The 19,483-nt window shown below is 48.4% G+C and overlaps 1 protein-coding gene across 1 annotated transcript; it reads left to right on the forward strand.

Annotated features, from left to right (window-relative positions):
• The first annotated feature begins 1,558 nt into the window (after positions 1-1,558).
• LOC138076177 (group 10 secretory phospholipase A2-like) lies at positions 1,559-19,483 on the forward strand. Its single transcript, XM_068968396.1, has 4 exons — positions 1,559-1,811; positions 5,912-6,062; positions 7,316-7,422; positions 19,341-19,483. The coding sequence occupies exons 1-4, from the start codon at positions 1,559-1,561 to the stop codon at positions 19,481-19,483; spliced, it is 654 nt and encodes a 217-aa protein (XP_068824497.1).

The raw sequence follows: 19,483 nt of genomic DNA on the forward strand, positions 1-19,483 counted from the left end.
GCTACCTACTCCAGAGAGTCAGACTAGACTGAGCGATGTACACTCACTTACGTGTTTGGTGATGGTCTCGATACTCCAGTTATTTAACATAATTGTAAACAAATTGTTTTGCAAAATGAGCTTTGCAGATATTGAGGATAACCAGTTAAAGCAGTAGAGTCTGAGGTGCAAAAGTTCCAATATTGAAAGCAGATTCCCTAATTTCTTAATTATAACGGACCTAGCATAGATGGTAAAGAACCTGCCTGCAATGCAGGAGACCCAGGTTCCATTCCTGGGTCCAAAAGATCCCTGGAGGAGGAAATGGCAACCCACTCCAGTACTCATGCTTGGGAAGTCCCATGGACAGAGGAGCCTGTCGAGCTACAGTCCATATGATAGGAAAGAGTTGAACACGACTGAGCGACTAACACTTTTAACAGGGTAAATGAGTTTTCCTCCATGCATATTGATTGCGAACCTCCTTGAAAGCAGAAGTCTTTTTCCCTAAATTTATGTGGGATATTTTCATTCCCCATTGCCCATGAAGACCTTCAGAAGAAAGAAAATGTTTTTTATCCCATGTTTTGGAGAGTCTGAAACCCATAATCTGTTTGGACAAGGCTTAACTGGATACCTGTTGGTGTTCAAGAGGAGAGACTTTGGTTTTGCTTTGAGAAGCTCACTCCTCAAAGCAAGGGGAGAGTGACCTCAGAGTATGGCAGGTGGATGCCCGGAGGCTCGGGTTTTCCTCGAAGGAGGCAGACAGGGGTTTGGCACCGTGTAGAAATAAATGTGAGCCTGGGCTCCCCAAGTTCACGGTTCTTAGCTTCTCTGAGCTTCACTTTCTTCTTGTGAAAATGAGAACATCGGGGGTCTGAAGTAAAATCGTGCACCCGACGTCCTTAGTACACTTAGCAGGTGAGACGCGAGGTCACCTTAGTTGCCACTATTTTTCGGAGGGCTTGGGGAGGGGTTCCGCCCTCCGAATCAGTCATGACTAATCGGGTAGGGCTATCACCGGGAACAAAGGGGAACAGATGTGTGCCATCTATTTTGGACACGGAGCACCTACTGTGTACCTCTTTCGGCCTCGCGAGGCCCCTTGGAGGACTTGATGCCCTCCGCCAGATGAAGAGCCTGAGGACGGGAGGGAGCGGGGGTGGGGGGCTTGCTGAGACGCAGCTGCAGCCTGGCTCCCCGTTCCCACCGCTGTTCCTTGGTCTTTTTTGTTTTCTCTTTTTTTACGTGAAGCTACACTGTAACCTTGAGCAAGTCTCGGCTCCTCTCCGTTTCCGACTGGCGGTGGGTAGTGGATTGCAGGAACAAGGGACAAGGGCAGGGAGGCCAAGCTTTCGGGACATCTAAAGTTTTTAAGATCCTTCCAGTCTCTCCCCTTCCCCTACGTCTCCTCCCGTCGGACGCCCAGGTGAGCTCCGGGAGGGGAGGGGCTCGCAGGTAATGATAACAGCAGCCGAGCACCTAGGGACTCCGCGACCCGACGCGCGCTAAACGCCTTTCCTCCGTAATTCTCCGCTAAGCCCGGGCCGGATTCTCCCTGGAGCCGGGCGCCCATCCCATGACCAAGACGCAGAGGTCGCGACGGCGGGCCGGCGCCTCCCCCGGCCCCTGCGGCCCCTGCGGCCCCTGCGGCTCCTGCGGCTCCGCCCGGGCGCTCCCGAGAGGGAGGCCGGGGGCGGCGCCGGGCGGGGCCGGGCGGGGCGTGGGGAGGGGGTTCGGCCCCGGCCGGGTGACTGCACTGGCCCGCCGCACCGCTCCACACTTGCCTCCCGCCGACGGGTCCGATGGCTCCGCTGCCTTTGTGCCCGATGGTAGGGCTGTTTCTGCTGCTGCTCCAGGGATCTGGACCCGGGCTCAGAGCAGGTGAGTGAAGGGACGAGCCCCCATCCGAGGACCCAGGGCTTCCTGGGACTCCTTCAGTCCTCCCCGGGATTCCTGGAACCCTGCCTCCCTACCCATCCGCAAGAACCCCAACTCCCCAGCCCTTCCAGGGGACCCAGGAGCCCTACAGTCCCCGGCTCTCCTTTGTGGAGCCCACCTGCACATTGCTTCCGGCTTCCTGGACGTCCTGTGTGTCGCCCCCTCCCCACCTCCACCACTTCCCCAAAAGCCCCTGCCTCATTTACCCCTTCCAGGGACCCTGAAACCTTCTCCAGGGGGGCTCTGTGTCCTCCCCAAACATCCCCTCTGTCACCCTCTCCAGTGATCAGATCTCCTCATCACCTGACTTGGGATCCTGTGAACCCACCCTTCTCTCCGCCTGTCCCTGGGGTCTGCAGTGGGACCACCAGGGAGACACCAGAGGTTGGAAGGAACAGGGGGAGAAGGGGCCAAACCCTACCTGGAGCCAGAGAAGAAGGTGATGTCTCCTTCTCACCACTCCTGGACATGACCCTTGGAGAGGTCCCCTCGGCAACCTCCCATTTACATGGATACCACAGGGAAATATGTGGTCATCAGAAGCTCGGAGACACACAGGCATAGAACACCACCAGCAACATCTGGGCACACAGGTGTTGGGCTCACGGATGGCCTCACACACATGCTGCATGCTCAGTCACTTCAGTCGTGTCTGACTCTTTGTGACTCCAAGGACCGTAGCCTGCCAGGCTCTTCTGTCCATGGGATTCTCCAGGCAACAATAGTGGAGTGGGTTGCCATGTCCTCCTCAGGCTCACACACAGACACAGGCAAAGACACGCAGAGGGGAACACACACACGCACTCAGGGATACTGAGACAGCCCCATATGAGCACACACACACACACAGAATCACATGAGCACACACATGCACACACACATATGCACACCTTCAGGCCCATAGGAAGCCTGGGCAGCCTTGGCACTCCCAGTAGAGGCTGTTGTGGGCAGACAGAGCAAACAGCCCCCAGAATGACCTGCCCCACCTAAGTTGGCATAGAGGGAGTGTTTGCCTTGCTTACAAACCCAGCGCTGGGCATCCACCCATGCTCGGGTTCTCCCTAAGGCTGAGCCCTGGACCCTGAGACGCCAGAGCTGGGGTTGAGTCAGGGTAGGGGGACCTCTGGGGACAGCTTTGGGGTATGGGTTTGGAACGGGGGTCTTTTCAGATGTGCTTGTTATTTTTTTTAAGTTTTTATTTGTTTCTGGCAGATTCTTAAGTCCCCAGCCAGGGAATCAGACCATGCCCCCTGCAGTGAGAGCACAAAATCATAACCTCTGGACCACCGGGAAGTCCCCAGATGTGCTTAGACTGGAAGTGTTCCATGGGGCTTGGTGGATCCAGGGGTCAAGGGACCTTTTCTGAAAGCCCACTCATGCCAGGGGATGTGGGGCTCCTAGGGCAGAGGTCTGTCCAGACTGGAGGGTCATTGCCGTGAGCAGAGAGTAGCACAGGGTGACGAGGGCCCCTGTGGTCACGTGGCAGGGAGGCAGATTCTAGAAGGAGGTGATGAGTGAGCTAAGTGAGAATGGGGTCAGGGCATCTGTTACACGGGTGTATGTGACAGTGTGACGGGAAGTTTAATTGGAGGAATAGGAAATGATGAGTGGGGTCCATGTGGGGTCCATGTTGAGAGAGGGCACCAGAGCGGGGAGAGGGTGGGCTTTTGCAGGGCCTCTGGCTCAGTGGGGACCCTGAGCTTTACCTGGAGGGGGTTGGGAGCCTGGGGAGGTTTCAGGCAGAGATATGGGCACCTGGGCAAGTCCTGTGAGGGTGAGGGCTGGTCATCCAGAGAGGAGGGCAAAGCTTTTAACTCTAGACTCATTGTTACATTTTGTTTCTATTTAGTTTATCTCTAATCCCCTAGATGAATATGCTCCTTTTTCCACTGAGAAAAAAGAAGATTGAGGGGACTCCCTGGCTTCCCAGTGATAAGAAAGACTCTGAGTTTCCACTGCAGTGGATCTGGTTCATTTCCTGGTCAGGGAACTAAGATCCCACATGCTGCGCCTTGCGGCCAAACAAAACCAAACAACAACACCAACAACAACAACCCAACAACAACAAACATTGAATTTGAATTTTGGCCTGGATTCTTCAAAGAAGAGTCAGCATGATAAAATCTTGCTTTAGATTTTACAAATGTGAAAGGGAATCCGCAAATCTCTGGATTCTCAGTCCTGGAGCCGTGGGTGGAGAGTGGGCTCCCAGGGGTCAGGCCAACATGGGAACAAGTTTCTGTTCAGCAGTTCACCCACTCTGGGACCTAGGATGGGTCCTTTTGCCTCTCCTAGCCTCAATCTCTCCACCTGTAAATGGGAGACTGCTACTGCTACTGCTAAGTCACTTCAGTCGTGTCCGACCCTGTGCAACCCCATAGACGGCAACCCACCAGTCTCCCCCGTCCCCAGGATTCTCCAGGCAAGAACACTGGAGTGGGTTGCCATTTCCTTCGCCAATGCGTGAAAGTGAAGTCGCTCAGTCGTGTCTGACTCTTAGCGACCCCATGGACCGCAGCCTACCAGGCTCCTCGGTCCATGGGATTTTCCAAGCAAGAGTACTGGAGTGGGTGCCATTGCCTTCTTCTAAATGGGAGACTAGCAGCCCATAAGACAAAGAGATTGACAACAGATGTTGCCTGTGGATTGGGGAACACGGTGCCTGGTGCCAGGTGAAGTTCAAGTGATAGCTTCTCAGCGCTGTGGCTGATTGTGTGTGTGTGTTTTCTACGTGTTGACTGTGTGCAGCATGTGAGATCTTAGTTCCCTGACCAGTGACTGAACCCCTGCCCCTGCAGTGGAAGCACAGTGTCTTAACCACTAGACCTCCAGGGAAGTCCCTGATTGTGATTTCTGACCAAACACCAGAGTGGACTCTTGGACCTCACCAGAAGGAGGAGTGGCTCTGGGATTCTCTGATGCCCAGTCGCAGTGGGTTTGACCACCCCTGACCACGAGCAATGGACTCCTCGATGCCCCTTACCTCTGTCACCCCAGGCCTCCCTCTCCTGCTGCTATTGGGTGAGGAGGAACCACTGGATTGGGAGTCAGAAGGGCCCCCCTCCCCAGCCCCATGACTGTAGGGGTCATGCTTCCCATCTGAGCCTCCTCTTTCTCCCATGTGAGATGCAGGGGTTCCAGTTGCACCAACTGTGTTTTGCTATGGACCACAGCAACATGAGGATCCAGAGAAATGGCTGGGATGGGGTCACAGGGCCTCCCTGTGTGGCAGGAAGCTGTGCCCTGGCAGTGAAAATAAGAGGTGATGCAAAGAATCTGGAAGGCAGTGGTGAGGGGGTGGGGGAGGTCCCTGTAGAGGATGGCAGGGAACCTGTTTGGTTCATCTCTGATGTCCAGTGCCCAGGACAGGCAACTAGACAGACATTAGACACATAACCCACAATCCGACTGTGTCTGAAGTTGACATGGGCAAAGGATTGAGAACGAGGGCATTCCAGGAAGAGGGACCAGCCAGTGCAAGGGCCTAGAGGTATGATTTTTTTTCAGATGCCGTGGCTCTGTGACCTGGTTTTTCCTTCACGGTTGCCTTGAAGATATTGATAATAGTAGTTAGAGCTCACTGTGTGCTGGTAATTTACATGCATGATCTCATTCCATTCTGGGGAGTGAGGTCCCCTTATTCCTCTCTTTTAAGATGAGGAAACCAAGGCACAGAGAGATTGAGTGGTCCAAGGTCACACAGCTAGGAAGAAGGAGAAGCAGGACTCAACCCTGAGATAGTCATCCAGAGGATGAGATGTTTGGATAGCATCATTGACTCAATGAACATGAGTTTGAAAGAGCTCCAGGAGACAGTGAAGGACAGGGAAGCCTGGTGTGCTGCAGTCCACGCGGTTGCAAAGAGTCGGACACGACTGAGGGACTGAACAACAAGAAGTCATCCAGACACTTTTCAGGCTAGTGCCTGTCCCCAGGCCAGGACAGCCCCCACCTGCAGCCTCTAACTTTTGTCTCCCTCCTCCACCCCCAGCTCCCCAGAGGTCACATGTGCACCGACGTGGGCTCATAGGACTGGCCGGGACTATTGACTGTGTTGGCCCTCGCCCTGCCTTGGTCTACGTGAAATATGGCTGCTTTTGTGGTCTGGGGGGCCATGGCCAGCCCCAGGATGCCATAGACTGGTGAGTGCATGCTGGGGGCTTAAGGTCCCCACCCCCTGGGGTGGTTAAGGCTTATGAGGAAATACCCAAACTGAGGTTGGGTTTAGATACGAAGCCCCCAGCAAATGGTGCTCCTTGCAGGCAAAGGGTCTCCTGGGCAACATGCCCATGAGGCCAGACCTTGGTGCCAGCTGGCCCCCAGTCTGGCAGGGTGATTACTTTAGCTGAAAAAAAATCATACATCACTGTATGAAATGACCCAGACTTATTATGCACCAAAACTGTCCTGAGAGCCCCTTTGAGTTCTCACAACAGCCCCATTTCAGAGATAAGGAAACTGAGGCCCAGAGAGATCAACTTGTCTAGAGCCACATACAGAGTGAGGGGTGGGGACTGGGATTTGAGCCCAGGCGGCCTGGCTGGATTCACGCCCCTGATCACTGCCTTCTGCTGCTGGGTGAGAAGGACCTGTTCTGTGCCAGACTGTGGGCTTAGACCTTCCACGACCTCTCATTTGCCACCACAGCCATGGCTGTCCGATGGGGATCCCTATTTTACAGACCGGGTCCCACAGCCACTCATCCATTCCCAGAGTGGTTAGGGGGCAAAATGTTGACTGTCTCTTCCAGGTCTTGGAGGATATAGTTGTCACTGACAGGTCTCTATCCAGCCTCGTGCCTCCAAGGCTCCTGCCGTGGGCCCTGCCCTTCCTCCCACACTCTGGTTGGCTGGTTCCTGCACATCTTTCCAGACGTAGCTCCCCCAGGCATCACCCCTCTTGGAAGTCTTCTCTGAAGCCTAGCTGGACCTGGCATCCCCTCTGGCTCCCAGAATCCTGTCACCTGCATCCTAGTGTTTCTTGCCATGCCCACTGCAGCTGCAGATTTGTCTGCTTCCCCCATCCTGGGGTTGGAGGCTGGTGCTTGGCAGGAAGAGTGGGCAGGAATTTCTCCCAGGCAGAGGCAGATTAGGGGCAAAGTCAGGAGGCAGGGAGGGTATGGCTGGAAGAGACCAGCATGGCTGGAGCTCAGAGGCTCAGAGACTGAGGCAGGCAAGGGCCAGACTTGAGCATGGCGGAGAGACAGAGGTAGGGCAAGACACACTGGGGTCAGTGGAATTAATTCCCAGGACGGGGATTCTCAGGGACAAAGCCTGGACCAGAAGATGCTCTCCCCTGTGGGTCCTCATTCTCCTGAAGTTATGGCACAGGAGGATGGCCAAGGGACCACCCTTGCCCTTACTTACCGCTTGGTCTGTCCGTCTGCTACCCACAGGTGCTGTCATGCACACGACTGCTGCTATACACATGCCGAGAACTCCGGCTGCAGTCCCAAGTTGCAGCCCTACTCCTGGAATTGTGTCAATCAGACTGTCAAGTGTGGTGAGTTCCCAACATAACACCCAGCAACAGCCATTGGCTGGAACATAGAGGGGCTTCCCACTGTAGGTGGGGCCATTCTCCCATCTGCCCCAGTCTCCACCATGCCCTATTGTCTCTCCAACATTGAGGCCAAGGGTCAATTACCATAGTTCATTTCTCCTGTGCTGTTGATTTTGTTAAGAAAAAGGAATTTTTCTGTCAAACCTAGGAAAACAGAAGGGAGGTCCAAAGGCTGAATGATTTGAGAGAAATGAGAGTGGTGAGCGAGCCCATTTATTTAGCAGAATGAAGAGTATGCCTGCGTCTAAAGAATCCCCTTTGTGTTAGCACTGCCGGCCCCAGGGGATGTCTGAGTTTGCAGACCCCGGCCTGTAGCTGACAGCTTGGTCTGTGATTCAGATTCTGTTATGTCACTAAGCCCTGATTTCCTGGGGCCTCAGTTTGCTCACTGGTAAACTGGGAGTGGAAATCCAGCTGGCCTGTGGTGAGGGTGAAGTGACAGTGTCATGGCATTTCATGCCTAATAGGTGTCGTTAATGGTCTGTTGAAGAAATGACCCAACACAGAACCTCCGATGAGCAAGACCAGGCACAGTTTCATGGAGCCCAGGATTTAGGGAAGGACATGAACACAGTTCTGAGTAACCCTGAATGCCCCCAAGAGAAAGTGATTTCTCTCTCAGTTTTCTTTTAATCCTTCTAATTTTGTGAAATCAGGAGAAAGTCAGTTTTAATCTAGCTAAAACATCTGTGGGACCCTCCCTGATCCTTTTGAACAGAGAGAGTAGATTTCTGGCTTATAACGTTATTCAAAAACTGTTCTATTCTTAAATTTAATTCAGGCTTTAAATAATCCTTCATATCTATCCATCTATCATCTATCTGTTTATCTATTACTTCTCTTTAACCACAAGCAGCATGTATTTAATGAGGATAATTGTAACATAACCTGATACAACTGTACATTTTACATGACTAGCTACCTATAAAGCTGAAAGAAAAATAAACTTGTGGTTTAAAATATTTTGTCCCTCAGGGCAATCTTACTGGTTTTCAAAAGAAACCAGTAAGAAAAGGAATGAAGTATTTGTTTTTAGGATTATCTTCTGATGGATGGTGTTTTCCATTTACAGTTTCTGTTCACATAAATTTAAAAAGCCGAATCAAGGGAAGAAACAGGATGTGAATAATTGTACAGGCACTGTGTAGATAAGGCTGGGATTTGGGCAGTGAGATTCCAAGTTATCTGAGAAGCTGAAATGAAACACACAGACAACAGGCTCCATAACTCTTTTTTTTTCTTTTTACTCTTAACTGAGCATAACATAAAATTAACCATTTTAAAGTGTACCTTTCAGTGATATGTAATGCATTCACAATGTCCTCCAACCATAACCTCTATTTCCAAAACATTTTATTTTTATTTTTGGATGTGCGGGGTCTTCTCTGACGTGTGCGGGGTCTTCTCTGACGTGTGCGCGCTTTCTCTAGTTACAGCAAGTGGGGGCTACTCTCCAGCTGTGGTGAACAGGCTTCTCCTTGCAGTGGGTTTTCTTGTTGTGAAGCAGGGCTCTAGGCCATGTGGGCTCAGTAGCTGTTTGACTCGGGCTTTGTTGCTCCATGACATGTGGCATCTTCCTGGACCAGTAATGTGTCCCCTGCAATTGGCAGGCAGATTGTTAACCATTGGACCACCAGGGGTTCGCAAAACATTTTCATCAACATCCCCCCAAAATCACACACCTATCAAGTGCTCAGTTTCTATTCCTCCTCTTTCCAGCATCTGGCAACCACCAATTTGCTTTCGATCTCTATGGATTTACCTATTCTAGATATTTCCTATAAATGATGTCATATAATAAGCCTTTTGTGTCTGACTTCTTTCACTTAGCCTCATGTTTTCAAGGTTCATTCATGTTGTAGCATGTGTCTGAACTTCATTCCTTTTTATGACTGAATAATATTCCATTGTAGGTATGTATCAGAGAAGGCAATGGCACCCCACTCCAGTACTCTTGCCTGGAAAATCCTATAGACAGAGGAGCCTGGAAGGCTACAGTCCATGGGGTCGCTAAGAGTCGGACACGACTGAGTGACTTCACTTTCACTTTTCACTTTCATGCATTGGAGAAGGAAATGGCAACCCACTCCAGTGCTCTTGCCTGGAGAATCCCAGGGACAGGGGAGCCTGGTGGGCTGCCTTCTATGGGGTTACACAGAGTTGGACACGACTGAAGTGACTTGCCAGTAGGTATGTATATACTACATTTTGCGTATCCATTCATTCATTGTAGGACATTGTATTGTTTCTGAAACTGTTTACCTCAGACTGGGACTTGAACCCAGCCAAAACCCAGTTTGGGACTTGAACCCACATGAAGTGAAGTGAAGTGAAAGTTGCTCAGTTGTGTCCAACTCTTTGCAACCCCATGGACAGGCCATGGAATTCTCCAGGCCAGAATAGCCATTCCCTTCTCCAAGGGATCTTCCCAACCCAGGGATCAAACCCAGGTCTCCCACATTGCAGGTGGATTCTTTACCAGCTGAGCCACAACGGAAGCCCAAGAATACTGGAGTGAGTAGCCTTATCCCTTCTCCGGGGGATCTTCCCGACCCAGGAATCAAACCAGGATCTCCTGCATTGCAGGTGAATTCTTTACCAACTGAGCTCACATGGCTGGAACTCAAACCCAGCCAAAACCCATGGTACCTGGTTTCAGGACCTAATGAAGCTCAGGTTCTTGATATCTCATTGCAGAAAGAACTCAGTGAGAGACAAAGTGATAGGTGAGCAGTGGATTTATTCAGATTCAGAGAGAAGCACACTCCACAGACAGAGTGTATGCCATCACAGAGGGTGAGTGTGGCCGCGAAATGTGGTGTGGTTGGTTTTTATAGGCTGGGTAATTTCACATGCTAATGAGTGGGAGGATTATTCCAGCTATTTTTGGGAAGAGGTGGAGATTTCCAGGATTTGGTCCAGTGTCCACTCCTTGGTCTTTTGACAGTGCCTTGGAACTCTCGTGGTACCTCTGGGTGTGTCATTTCACTTGCTGATTGAGGGTTAAGGTCTAGTCTTGTCTGCCATCTGGGTCCCATTTGATTCTAATCGGTTTATGGTGTGTTCTTGGGCTGTGTCATTCTTCCACAAGTTGTGCCCTGCTCCTTTTCTTCCTGTTGTATTTCCACCTTCTAACTACTGGGAATAGTGCTGCTGTGAACATTTGTGAACAAATATTTGTTTGAATACATGTCTTGATTTCTTTGGGGGTATATACATAGGAGTGGAATTGTTGCATTGTCTAGTAATTCCATTTTACTTTTTGAGGAACCCTTCCCTGGTGGCTCAGATGGTAAAGAATCTGCCTGCAATGCAGGAGATCTGGGTTTGATCCTTTGGTCAGGAAGATCCACTGGAGAAAAGAGTGGCTACCTACTCCAATATTCTTGCCTGGAGAATTCCATGGACAGAGGAGCCTGGTGCGTCCATAGGGTCACAAAGATTCAGACATGAGTGAGTGACTAACACTTTCACACCAATTTTTTGCTATAGGAGCTGCACTGTTTTACATTTCTCATTAGCAATGTATAGGGTATTTCTCCACAGCCTTGCCAACATTTGCTATTTTTCTTTTTTATTTATTATTTAGTGGAGATAATTAGTGTATCTCATTGTGATTTTGATTTGCCTTTTTCTCATGACTAATGATGTTGAACATATTTTCATGTGCTGGTTGGTCATTTTTCCATCTTCTTTGGAGAAATATCTATTCAAGTCTTCTGCTCATTGAGTAGTTTGTCCTATTGTTGAATTGTGAGAGTTTCTTGTTCTGGATACCGGACTCTATCATATATGTGATTTGCAAAAGATTTCTGACCATTCTGTTGCCTTTTTTTCTTGATAATGTCTTTGGTTTACAAAAGGTTTAATTTTGCTAAAGCCTGATTTATCACTTCTGTCTTTTTTATTTTGGGGCTGCACTGGTCTCCGTTATGGCACATGGGCTTCTCCAGTTGGGGTGTGTGGGCTCCAGAATGCCCAGGCTCAGCCGTCGTGGTGTTAGGGCTCCAGAGTGCGTGGTCTCTCTAATTGGGGTGTGCAGGCTTAGTTGCTCTGCAGCATGTAGGATCTTAGTCCTCCAGTCAGGGATCACGCTCACCTCCCTGCTTTGGAAGGCAGATTCTTAACCACTGCACCACTAGGGAAGTCCCAATTTTGTCTTCTGTTGATTGCATTTCTGGTATCCTATCTAAGAATTTGTCACCAGATCCAAGGTCATGAAGATTACCCCTATATTCTTCAAACAGTGTTATAGTTTGAACTCTTTTATTTTTTTAAATTTTCTTGAAGTAGTATTGATTTACAATGTTGTGTTAATTTCTGCTGAACAGTGACGTGACTCAGTTATATATATTTTTTCACTGAACTCTTAACTTTAGGTCATTGATCTGTTTTGAGTTGGTTTTTGTCTATGGTAAGTGGTAGGAGTCCACATTTATTCTTTGGCATATGGATATTCAGTTGTTCCAGCACCATTTGTTGAAGAGACTCTTTTGTCCCCATTAAATTGTCTTGGTACTTTTGTTGAAAATCACTTGGCCCTTAGATTGGTGTCATCTCTGAGCCTGTTTTCTTACCTGGAAGATGGATGTTGCAAAGATGAAAAAAAAGGGTTTATAATGTGATATCCAGATTGGATGGAGGCTGCTACTTTCTTCCCTCCTCTCTCCTCCATCCCTCGTTCTTATCTGAACTTCTCTCTGATCCCCACTGCCTCCACCTGAGAGAACTGAGGGTGTGGTGTGATTCTTCACTGAAACTCCAGCTTCTGCAGACTTGGTCTGCTCTAGAGGCAAGGAGGCTATACTAAAGGTTACATAGAAAGATATTCTTAGATACGCACAGACTCTTAGCCGTGTCTTCTTAGTCTACGTTAAGAGTTGGCACAGAGAAAAGCTGAATTAATATGGAGACATTAATACGGAGTCCTTGATTCAGTCAATCGAGGACTGAAAATGTCCCAGACATCATCTCATCCAACCATCTCACTTAGAGCTGCAGGGAACTGAAGCCCAGGGAAAGAAGTGACTTGCTTAACCTGGTGATGATAAGCCCACTTCTGGGCATATTCTCTGTCCGCACACTGCCCCCTTCCATTGTGAGTGGAGAGAAGTGGACCTTGAGTGGAAAATATGTTAAAGATCTTTCCCTTCTCCCTTCAACCTGCATGTTCTGCTGCCCCTAACCATGTGAAAGGGCTTCCCAGGTGGCACAAATGGTAAAGAACCCGCCTGCCGATGCAGGAGATGCAAGAGATGTGGGATTGATCGCTCGGTGGGGAAGATCCCCTGGAGAAGGGAATGGCAATCCACTCCAGTATTCTTGCCTGGAGAATCCCATGGACAGAGGAGCCTGGTGGGCTATAGTCCATGAAGTCACAAAGAGTCGGACACAACTGAGTGCTTGAGCACACACACACACACACACACACACACACACAACCATATAAAAATGATATTTGTGAAATACTTATTAGTGTGTCAGCTAGTGGGGCTGTGCCTATTTACAGAACTGCTTTCCCTGAACTGAATGAAGAGAACCAAAATATCTATTATGCATTTTTTGGCTAAAAATATTCTCTTATTCTGTTTGGAGATATTCTGAACTTAGCTGTTTGCTTAATTACAGGTGTGGCCCATTTTCCATTTATGGGCTTGGCAAATATATTTTTTAAAAATATTAAGCATATAATAATATTTACCGGCAGGCCTTTATTTTAAACTTAACCCTTGGGAGCTAGGTTTCCTTTTCAGTTTTTTATTATTCTTGAATAACATGAATCTGTTGGGCTTCTGAGGCCATAGAATAGTGAGACCAAGCCTTGTTTTTCAAAGGATTTTCTTACTCAGGGAGACATGAGGAGCATAGCGGAGGGACAGACACTGGGTCAGGAGATGCTGGGCTGAAATCCTGGTATACTCTTTCCCAGATCTGTGGCCTTGGACAAGTTACTGAATCCCTCTCCTTTTCTGTAAAATGGGAGTAACAAAACTCTGGTGCTGGGTTTGTACAAGAATTGGAAATGATATATGTTTTCTCTATATTCTCCCAACAACCATTATTGAGAATCTATTCTGTGTCAGGCTCCCTGATGGGCAAAACAGAGGAGCAAGGCTCTGTGGTCGAAAAAGGGAGCAGGAAATAGTGTTCATGCCAATTGCTTTTATAAGTGCTTGTTGGAAAAGACATCAATGAAGTATTATGCATGAAAGTGAAAAATGAAAGTGTCAGCTGCTCAGTCATGTCCGACTCTTTGCGACCTCATGGACTACAGCCTGCCAGGCTCCTCTGTCCATGGAATTCTCCAGATAAGAATATTGGAATGGGTAGCCATTGCCTTCTCCAGGGAACCTTCCACTCTGGTTGCTGCAAGGAATATAGCTGGAGGGAACAAGGGTGGCAGCTAGGCCCCCCTGTGAGGCTGTTGCAGGGATCTGGGTGAGAAGTGCCTTGGACAGATGACATCAGTGGAGGTAGCGGAAGGTGGAGCCAGGGGACTCCCATGGATGGGGAGGGAAGGGGAAATGGCTGGAGTGTTTGTGTCAGTCCCCCTGTCTTTAGACAGCTGTCCTTTGGCCAACTCTGCGGGAACAGTGCAACCTTGGAGCTTCAATGGCTCTTTCCTTAGAAGTCCCTAGCCCACCAGGTCATGTTCCAAGGGTATGGCCCGTGGAAATTTTACCGGTAACAGTGCTGGCTCTGGTACTAGCTGGTTCATTTACCAATTTTTACATATTAGTTTTATCTATCTGTCCATCTGTCCATCCATCTGTCTGTCCATCCATGCACACGCCTTTTCGGATTCAAACCTATTCCACGTTTGTTGTGGAAAATCAAAACATCCCTGAATCATTGTGATGTAAGAAGTTAGGCTCCATCCACCAGCGTTAACTAGCTTCTGTTGCTTGGCATGTTGTTCTCCAGATTTATGCATGTGTAAACAGACAAACAAGAACAAATATCAGGACTTCCCTGGTGGTCCAGTGGTTAAGAATCTGCCTGCAATGCAGAGGATGCAGGTTCGATCCCTGGTCCGGGAAGATCCCATATGCCCTGGAGCAGCTAAACCCAGGTGCCACAACTATCAAGCCTGTGCTCTGGAGCCCGAGAGTCGCAACAGAAGGCACCGCACTCAGAAGCCTGCCCACTGCAACTCGAGAGTGGCCCCTGCTTGTCACAACCAAAATCCACTCACAGCAACAAAGACCCAGCACAGCCAGAAATACATAAAATAATTTTCTTTAAAAAAAGAACAAAAATCGGATCACATTATATACATCACGTTTTTTGTTTTTTTTTCCACTTAATATTGTGTCTTGGACATCTTGGAACGTCTAGATTGGCCTCATTCTTAAATATATATTTATTTTATTTACTTATTTTTGGCCGTGTATGGGCTTTCTCTAGTTGCGGTGTGCAGGCTTCTCAGTGCTGTGCCTTCTTTTATTGCGGACCATGGGCTCTAGGGTGCGTGGGCTCAGTAGCCGTGGCTCTCGGGCGCTAGAGCTCGGGCTCAATAGTTATGGCTCACGGGCTTAATTGCTGCATGGCTTGTGGGATCTTCTCCGACCAGGGATCAAACCCATGTTTCCTGCATTGGCAGATGGAGTCTTTACCACTGAGCCACTGGAGAAGCCCCAGCCTCATTCTTTTAAAGTCTGACAATCACCTGCGGCAGAGTGTCTCCATCTTGACACTATGGACACTGGAGGCTGGATCTCTGGTGTGGGAGCCATCCTGGGCATTGCAGATGTTTAGTAACATCCCTGGTCTCTGCCAAGCAGATGCCATCCAACCATCTCATCCTCTGTCGTCCTCTTCTCCTCCCGCCTTCGAGAGTTCGATTCCTTGTCAGAAAACTAGATTCCACATGTTGCAACTAAGACCTGGTGCAGACAGATTTATTGATTGGTTTTAAAATCCTGTCTTAAAACTTGGATTTATAAGGGCAGATGAGTCCCCTGAGTTGACAGTCTGTTCCCTTCTGGCAGACAAGCCAGGAGGGCTGGGATCAGGCAGAGCTGAAGTGGGGATCAGTCCCTATACCCCTTCTCTGGATTTTTCTTCTGTAAGGTTGGGGTGCTGATGCCGAAAGCTCAGCTTCTCTGTACACCAGTGCTGAATCAAACCTTGGAGGCAGAATTTTGGGCAAAGTAGAAAAGGATAGGTTTTTTGCTTTGTCAGGCCAAGTGGGGGACAGAGCAGGCTTATGCCCTCAAAACCCACTTGGGAAGATAGTGAGAAGTTTTATAGTAATTGTCCAAAGAGGGAGTGATCAGCTTGAGGACGTTCTGGTGGGTTGGTGGTGAGGTAAGTGGGAATCAACATCATCAACCTTCAAGTCCAATTAGCCTGAGGTCTATGCGCTTATGGGCAGCATACTACTGGTAACTCCTCCCACCTGGAAGCCTTTCAGTATCTGCAAAATATCCCAAAGACATTCTTGTGTAGACCTGTTAATAGGAAAACAGGACCTTGCCCCAGAGCTGCTCTTGACTGTTTCCCCTTGGTCTCCTATCCTCTCCCTTCCCTAGTTAACAACTGCTTGACTCTGCCTCCAGGTACTGCATTTTGGACTCTTTTGTTGACCATGATGGCTATTCCATTTCTTCTAAAGAATTCCTGCCCGCAGTAATAGATATAATGTTCATCTGAGTTAAATTCGCCCATTCCAGTCCATTTTAGTTCGCTGATTCCTAGAATGACGACTGTGAAGAAAGCTGAGCGCTGAAGAATTGATGCTTTTGAACTGTGGTGTTGGAGAAGACTCTTGAGAGTCCCTTGGACTGCAAGGAGATCCAACCAATCCATTCTAAAGGAGATCAGTCCTGGGTGTTCCTTGGAAGGAATGATGCTAAAGCTAACTCCAGCACTTTGGCCACCTCATGCGAAGAGCTGACTCATTGGAAAAGACTCTGATGCTGGGAGGGATTGGGGGCAGGAGGAGAAGGGGACGACAGAGGATGAGATGGCTGGATGGCATCACCGACTCGAGGGACGTGAGTCTGAGTGAACTCCGGGAGATGGTGATGGACAGGGAGGCCTGGGGTGCTGCGATTCATGGGGTCGCAAAGAGTCGGACACGACTGAGCGACTGAACTGAACTGAACTGACTCTGCCTATTGGAACTCAGGAAAGGAGTTGGAGGAACTCATGGAGAACTCATGGAGGCTGAAGAAAGGCTGTTTCCTATAATCAAAGAAGTGAGGGACACAAAGGCCTTTTGCCCAGGAGCCTCAGAGGGCCCTGCATGCCTCCAGTGCCAGTGGCTCTGCCCTGGGAGGACTGGGTGAGATGGGGACCACAGAGCCAGCCCTTCACATAACTGCACAGTTAACTCAGGCTTCCGTCCTCTCCACTTTTTCTGTTACCATTTACTGAATTATAACCAAGGCGATCTTTTGCTCTGTTTTTAAAATTTCGTTTTGTTTTTTTGGCCTTGCAGCATGGCTTGGGACATTAGTCTCCTGACCAGGGATCCAATCTACGCCCATGGCAGTGAAAGTTTGGAGTCCTAACCCCTGGACCGCCAGTGAATCCCCAAGGCAGAGTGTTTAAACACAGGCTTTTGGAGTTGGAGGTGTTTGTGTTTTGCCTTCTCTCTCAATAGTTTCCCAGAGTGTGAGAAGCTTAATAAATGAATTTAGGTGAGAAGGATTTTCCCTTTCAGTCCTTTGTTAATTCTTCCAGTTAGGCAAGGAGGAAGTATCGATTGCATGATGGTCTGACTGCTAGAGAGGGTGAACCTCTCTTCCACTTGCTAATCTCCCTTTTTTAAAACTAAGACACTCCATTCTGGGGGCTCATAGCCTTCAGGTGGGTAACAGCATTTAACTAGACTTTGATATTAGAACTTTATCTTCACTGGCTTTTTTTAATCAGTTTTATATATTTGTGGTATAAGATTTTGGTTTTCCATTTATGGCAGTGACGATTTATTTAATGCAATTTAATACTATTTAATATAATTAAATAATAATTTATTTAATAATTGACTTACTATTAAAAATAAAGGGGATTTAAAGATATCCCTGGTGGCTCAGTGGTAAAGAATCTGCCTGCGATGCAAGAGACATGAATATTATTACCTTGGGTTGGGAAGATCCCCTGGAGAAGGAAATGGCAACTCACTCCAGGATTCTTGCATGGAAAATCTCATGGATAGAGGAGCCTGGTGGGCTACAGTCCATGGGGTCACAAAAGGGTCAGACAAGACTGAGAGACTAGCACACATAAAGCTATCATCTTGAAGCTGCCATGGGCCTGAGTTTGGGAAACCCCGTGTGCAGTCATGCTGATAAACACCTTTAATCAACTCAGCTCATTACAGGGTCAGAGGGTCTCAGGCCCCCTGCCTCCTGCTTGACATCTCCCAAGCCTGCCCCTGTTCATCACGCCAGGTGCTGCCAAGCACTCTGAGTGTTGCCCTGAGACAGAAGCTGAATTTTCTGACTCTCATGCTTCATCTTGCTAGGATCTCTAAGGAACCTGTACATTTTAAGAGATTTTTAAGATTAGCTGGCAGTTTAAGGAGGTCAGCTACAGCTCATAAGCACCTGCTGTTTGCCCTACATTTTACTGACTTCCATCTCTTTGCATTCTCCCAACAGCCCTTAGAAGTAGGTACTTTTAGTATCCTCATGTGGACCCTGTGGAAGCAGCCTGGGAAGGATGAAGTGATGTGTCCAAAGGAACTATATCCATGGCTGAGCTGGCTATCTCCAAGCTCATGCTTTGCTGTGCCTCTGGAAGAAATTTGGAAGGATTTAATAGTGGGTGGCCCCTGCCCCACCCCCACCCACCTCCACCACAATTATTTTGTGAATAATTAAAAACTCACAGTCAAAGGCAGGCCACGTATCCAGAGCTGTTATAGCTTCTAGATTAATGGATACAACTTGGAGATCACAAAATCTTTCCAACCCAAAGGATTGCTTCTGTAGCAGCAAAATTCCCAAGGTAGGAGATTTATCTTTGGGTGGCAGCCTTTGCATCTCTGTATAACGTAGGCCCAAGAGGAAGGGAGAGATGGAATGTACAATTGTTACCTAAAACAAGCTGTTTTTTTATATGGTATCATGTCATCTGCATATAATGACAATTTTACCTTTTCTCTTCCAATTTGGATTCCCTTTATTTCTTTTCCTTATCTGATTGCTATGGCTAGGACTTCCACTACTATGCTGAATAGGAATGGTGAGAATGGGCATCCTTGTCTTGTTCCAGATTTCAGTGGGAAGTCGTTCAGCTTTTCACCACTGTTATGTTGGCTGTGGGAACAAGCTGTTTTCTTGAAGGAGCATCTGAAAGAGACTTGGAGAGAAAAGGTAGGGAAGTGCAGGTGGAACCAACATTGATGGTGTGCATGCCTAGGGCCAAGCCCCTGCCTGGCACTTTATATATGCTTTCTCACCCAGACTTCATAATAAACCCACACAGTGGATAGTGCCCCCTTTTAAATGAGGACTTCGCTCAGAAAGTTCACACAGAGCAGGGCTCCAAAAAAAAAAAAAAAAAAGCCTGGATGGTTCCCAGGCACCTACTGCTTGTCTAACTGGATCCTCAAGTGCAATAGTGTAATACTGATACAGAAGAGCAGCTTTATAAAAGGGTGTACGGACTTTGGACTTTTCCTCTGAAAATATTACCCTGGTGACTTCAACTTTGTTTTCTGTAAAATGGGCTGAATATCACCTTCCTTGGGAGTTGTCCTGATGAGGGGGATCACTGCGGTGAACTGTCAGTGTTCCCGGATGCAGTTTATGACCCTTCCTGTTTCCAGCTTTATTAGCTTCCCTTGTGTTTATCTTCAGGTCTGCAAATCCCTGTTCTAACTTCAGTTTCTCCACTTCTTCCAGAACCAACGGAGGACAAATGCCAAGAACTCATATGCAAGTGTGACCAGGAGTTTGCTTACTGCTTAGCCCGAACAGAGTACAACATTAAGTACCTCTTCTATCCCAATTTCTTGTGTGGGAACTATTCACCTGAATGTGACTGA

The sequence above is a fragment of the Capricornis sumatraensis genome, chromosome 3 (genome assembly GCF_032405125.1).
Source record: "Capricornis sumatraensis isolate serow.1 chromosome 3, serow.2, whole genome shotgun sequence".
Classification (NCBI taxonomy): Eukaryota; Metazoa; Chordata; class Mammalia; order Artiodactyla; family Bovidae; genus Capricornis; species Capricornis sumatraensis.

Bases quoted from the DNA above. Each gene is read 5' to 3' on its own strand.
- LOC138076177 (XM_068968396.1), top strand. From the start codon at position 1,559: ATGACCAAGACGCAGAGGTCGCGACGGCGGGCCGGCGCCTCCCCCGGC. The intron at 1,812-5,911 runs GTAGGGCTGTTT...CTCCACCCCCAG, and splicing joins CGCTGCCTTTGTGCCCGATG to CTCCCCAGAGGTCACATGTG. The intron at 6,063-7,315 runs GTGAGTGCATGC...TGCTACCCACAG, and splicing joins CCCCAGGATGCCATAGACTG to GTGCTGTCATGCACACGACT.